Source organism: Adiantum capillus-veneris, chromosome 9 (assembly GCF_014529385.1).
Source record: "Adiantum capillus-veneris isolate H3 chromosome 9, ASM1452938v2, whole genome shotgun sequence".
Taxonomy (NCBI): domain Eukaryota; kingdom Viridiplantae; phylum Streptophyta; class Polypodiopsida; order Polypodiales; family Pteridaceae; genus Adiantum; species Adiantum capillus-veneris.
The window spans coordinates 800,620-806,082 of record NC_140939.1 but is presented as its reverse complement, the minus strand read 5'-3'; the positions used below and the strand labels follow the sequence as shown (position 1 = coordinate 806,082).

At 42.5% G+C, this 5,463-nt stretch overlaps 1 protein-coding gene across 1 annotated transcript; it reads right to left on the bottom strand.

Moving 5' to 3' along the window:
- Positions 1-3,064: 3,064 nt before the first annotated feature.
- On the bottom strand, positions 3,065-3,995 carry LOC147450015 (uncharacterized). Its single transcript, XM_086520635.1, has one exon. It carries the CDS (start codon positions 3,761-3,763, stop codon positions 3,197-3,199), a length of 567 nt encoding a protein of 188 aa, XP_086376761.1. The 5' UTR covers positions 3,764-3,995; the 3' UTR covers positions 3,065-3,196.
- Positions 3,996-5,463: the final 1,468 nt, after the last annotated feature.

Sequence of the window (5,463 nt, the reverse complement as noted above, 5' to 3'; positions counted from 1 at the left end):
GGGTTGAATTCAAAGTTAAATTGTATACCACCTTGACCTTCACTAATAGCTAGAGTGCTTGGGCAATTGGGAGGACTCTAGTGTTCCATAGTCACATAAAGCACATTGAGATTTACTACAATTATTACATGGAAAGACTCTCTATAGGAGACTTCAATTTGGCTTATGTACCTGCTTAGGACACAACAGTCTCAAATAAAATTTATGATATGCTTTAGCTTTTGTTAATGGTGGGAGTATGAATGTAAGTCTTAATGAGGCACATGTGCAACCTATGTAAGTTTCAAATGATGTTACACATTATCTATGCTTGATGCAGCGTTACGAGATGTAATTGATGGGGATAGGGTTGAAAATGAATGAACTAAAGTTATGCTAAGATGGCTCTCACAGACCTTGCATGATAGTAAATTGGGTGTTTCCTCATGCTTGTTTAGACTCTCAACATGCCTCTCATGTATCAGATTGTATTGTTTTGGTTGTGTCTAGTATGCATGATGAGGAAGAGTATTTTTTTAATGAAGAAAAATTTTGGTTGGCTAAATAAAATCTGACTATTATACTTTTATTTGTGAAGAATGGCACAAGGTCTTTATGTTGCTTGCCTTCTAGAAAAAAGTCATTGGTATTACATGGTTTTTGCGTTAAAGTGTAATCTTGAAAATAGTGTTGATTTCTATAAGGCTACACTTACAAAAAGGGTCTGCTTAAGCGAAGGGCATTGATTTCAATGAGACTTTTGGTCCCACTTGTCGTATGACCAACCATTTATAGAATTCGTGCATTTGCAAGTCATACTAGTTGGAATGTACATCAAGTGGGCATAAAGACTACCTTTTTTAATGTGATTTTCATGAGGAAGTGTATTTTGCTCAAAAGGGTAGGAAAACAAGGTGTGCAAGCTTAAGAAGGCAATACATTGTCCACTTGCTATGAAAGCTTACTTGGTTACACATGGTTTTCAACATATTCAAACTAGGAGTACTTTGTATGTCAAGCATGTGGATGATATGTTTCTAACCATTGTGCTCTATGTGGTTGACATGTTCCTAAAAGAGGAACATATTGTTGATTCTAAGGCCAATTCAAATTATTTTTTGAAAGGTCAGATTTGGGGCTTTAGCATCAGTATTTGGGAAAACAATTTAAGCATGTTGATGGAGGTAGTGCTTTGTCTCAAATTGCAAAGGTCCACCTCAAAATATGTAATTGTAGCACAAGAGTTCACCCAAAGAGGTTTTCTATATCTTAAGGAGTTAAAGAGCTACATGTAGAAGAGGGGTTTAAAAATGAAAGTTTTTGCAAAAGGTGCATTTTTATTAAAGAAAAGCGATCTTGTAATTCGTGGAAAAGTGAGTGTGCAGAGGTGTTTTATAAAAACCTTTTGAATTCACGTGCTAAAGTATTTTGAAAGGTGGACCCCTTGGTCTCAAACAAATCACGCTGAGCCATTGTTGCAAATACTACAAGGCTATTGCACTCCTATGGAGACGTGTTTAAAAGCTTAGTCTTCATTATGTAGGAGACCACTTTGATATCACTCTCCGTTGGCAAGCTATTGTAGCATCATGAGGCCTATTGCACTCTTATGGCGACATGTTTGAAAGCTTAGTTTTCATTATGTGGGAGACCACTTTGATGTCACTCTCCGTTGGCAAACTTCTCGAAAGTACTCGGTGTCACTTTGAAGACTGCGAGCATCTAACAAGACTCCATGTCTAATATGAGACCATGGAAGGTGCACAAGAAGATTTAGAAATTTTCTCATGTAGGAAAATGGAGTCTTTTCCAGTGTTTTTCATACAATGCATAACATCATGAGCTTCTGCTCGGGAGGCACCACATACCTAGCTAGGTACGATTGATCAGCAGGCTATTGTAGCATTACGAGGCCACATGTTCATATGTAGTCTGGTAGTTGAGTTTTTTTTTTGCAAAGTCTATGGTAGGTCTACACACTGGAAGGTAGTTAAATAGATATCTTGGTACTTGAGTGGTATTATACATCTTGGGTTGCTTTATCCCAAGGGGGGATCATTGCTTCCAAATAAAAATTTACGTCCTTTTTTCGACTCGGAGTGGATTGGTTGTTATGACACATCAACGCCCACTAGTGGTTTTTCCTTCATGGTTGGAAGCTTATGCATATCTTGGTTGAGCAAGAAGCAACTTGAAATGGCCTTTTCTAGTTGCAAGGTGGGTTGCTATGACACTCATACGTCATAGCAACCATAGAGCCTTAAAACACTTTACCACTCTACATAGTCTTCATGATAAGCCTATAAAGTTCTTCAAATGTGAGGATCTCACCCTGGCCTTGGTACTACACACCTCGCCCCACACATACAACACATACACACAAATTGTAGCCTTGCCCAACTCACTCTCCCTCTCTCTCTCTCTCTCTCTCTCTCTCTCTCTCTCACACACACACACACACACAGTTGCAGGCTCAACCCTCCCTCCACACTATATACATGGGCGTGTTCAAATGGGATCTACGATTCGGAGGATTCGTGTTGTACATTTGGAAATTTAGGAAACTTAATAAGTTCTGTAGGGTCGCAAATTTGGGCCAGTCCGCACTCCCATATGAAACCCATGCTCTAAACGATTATGTTGGCGCCATACGTTCCAATGGCCCGTGATCTACGTGTCCCCTCCACCCCACACCTCCAGCTACCACTCGAAAGTTGGACTCAAATGGATGAAGGGAGCCGCTTAAAGTGGCCGTGGCCTTCAGTGATTGAAAATGCTTTGCATAGCACAAAGATTTGACAAATACCTTGACCGTCCACGTGGGGACCACTCAAGTAAAAGTAAGGCTTCCTCTATTGCCTGGTTTTCGCAGGCCAAAAATGTTTACTTCGAGCACTGCTATGGAATAGGGATCGACATACTTTTCATGTTTTCCCATCAGAAGCTTAGCAGAGCTGAGAGCACACAAATATTTCATCCTCAAACTTTTGAGGTGTGTATTCCACAGTAATTGGTCGGAGACGAAGTACCCAATGATCCAAATACATGATCACCATCACCATGGGAATCAGTCGAGGTAGGAAAGTCCTCTTAATGCCCAAACTTAAACAGCCATCAGCTACACGCTTACAGGGAAATTTGGCCTGCCAGTGGCAGTGCAAACATGCGCATCAAGTGGTGACAATTAATTGAGGGAGGGCCTTCGATCACTAATGCCTTACGCTCTTGCAAGTGGTGAGCCCCCAATGTCATTTAAGTTGACCACGGAAAAGAGACGCGGGCCAGCTGCAATATGAGGAGGAGGAGCAGCAGCAGGAGAGGCTGCTAGAGATCGGCGGCAGAGGGGACAGGTGCTGTGGGAGGAGAGCCATGTGGCGATACAAGTAGGGTGAAAGCAATGCTGGCACGTCGGCAGCAGGCGCAGCGCCTCTCTTTCTTGAAACTCTGCAAGGCAGACCCCGCATTCTATGGCTAAAGTTCGAATTCCAATAGCTGAGCCTTCGTGTTTACCTGTTATTTGTTCCGCGTGGTACTCCACTAGGGGCAGCTTGTCGATGAAAGCCTTGTCCAGCTGATCATCGTGCGGCGTCGGCTGCTGCTGCTCATCATCGTCGGTAGCATCTGCGGACGCTGCCTCGTCGTTCATGGCGAGCACTAGGCGCCTGAGGTAATTGGAGAAGCAGGTTGCCAAGCACAGAAGCAGCCATAGTAACAGGAACACACCCACCAATATCCCCGCCAGCAACACCACCGCCTTCACTATTCTGTTTGCCCGCCGCTCCATGTAATTACCCGGCTAATAAAAAATGGTCGCAGAAACACCACCATCTATTCGCAGATCCGCGTGAACAGCTCTTTTGTGTATGTGTGTGTTTGTGTGTATGGAAGGTCTGTGCGCGCGCGCGTGTGTGTCAAAGGTCTGTCGTGCCTTTCATGAGGTACGAGCAAAATTTCTGAGCAAATCTTCTCCTCCTCCCCAATCGGGGTCCGCAAAATAATTCTAGAGAGAGAGAGAGAGATTGCCAACGTTGACTTTGGCAGATTAAGTTTGTGGGGGGCAGCGCGGCTCTGGCCTTTGGGGAGCCTGAGAGAGCGCTGAGCACGTCTCATGCAAGCCCCACCGCACCAGTTGCATTGTCAAGAGCTTTGACCACTTAACATAAGAGCCGAGTCCCGCTTGTCACTTAAAGTATTAGTGATATCTTGAATATCTTGTAGTCCGGCTGAAGCTAAAAAGAAAGCAAGATTCCAATTTATGCTTTCTAAAGCTTGTGAAAAGGAGATTGTGCTTATCAAGCTCAAAAGGGGGAGGTAGAAGCATGAACTTCGCTTGTTATACTACTCTTAATACCATTTGATTGGTGCATCTCTACTTTCAAGGAACTTGTCTCCTGCATATCATTAAACTATTTTAAAACAAGGGTGATCACATTTCACTGATTTGATATTCATACCACAAAAACTCTTTTTCTTTTCGTCAATCTCTCCACCCTAGAGACTGAATTTAAAGGGCCACTCCCCCGATAGACTTGCTAGAAGCGGCTCCCCCATAGACTTGCTAGAGGCGCTTGCTCGAAAACCATTTTCTCTTTTGCAGCTGGCCCCCCCTTTTGGATCCCTATTTTCCCTCCTTTGGATCCCTACTGTGATGGCCGTGATGATTGAAGAATAAATCGTTTTCAGTTGCATTTAATGAAAGTCCTAGAATTGGAGGGAGTTTCCTATACATCGAATGTATGATTAAAGGAAATAGGACGTATCCTTCCAAACCTGCTCTCTCCTTACTCTCTCACTGTTTGTGCATTGACCTTAAAAAAATCCTCCCTTTCTTGCCCTGTTGCATACATGGCTTCTTCTTCCACCCCCACAAATGTCCTCCTTAAAAGACCCTTCTATCATCTACACATTGACCTGGATCCCCAATATACGCCACTGTGTAAGCGAGGCAAAACTAACATCAAAGTGACACCGATCAACAAAGAGACTTAGAGAAAAGGGAGCAAAACACTTAGATATTTGGACAAAAGGCTCACTCTATCCATTGAATCCCATGACCAATGCTTTCCCAGTATTTTCAAATCCCACTAACGTATTGAACTTTGTAGGTAATGGAGAGAATGGATTTCTTGGCTACTGTAAAGCTCTAAACAACAAATCAGAAACTTATAAAGACATGGTGAAGCACCAAGCAAATGAGATTCAGAGACTTTCAAACTTGCATCATGAGGACCAAAAGACTGTAATGCAGCGCACACAAGAATCACAGGTCTTGAGAACAAAGGTACAGTCATTACAAAACAAAGAGACAATGTTAGGCACTTGTGTGCGAAAGAAGAAACTACGGAATCTTGAAACGTTGAAGATAGGCTCTAGCGGCCTTAAGAAAAGAATCCAAGCATTGAGGTGAGCATTGTAAACTATCTAATCAATTTAAACTAATCTAAGTTTTTGTTTATGTTAGTTATGCTTTCTTTGTAGAGATTC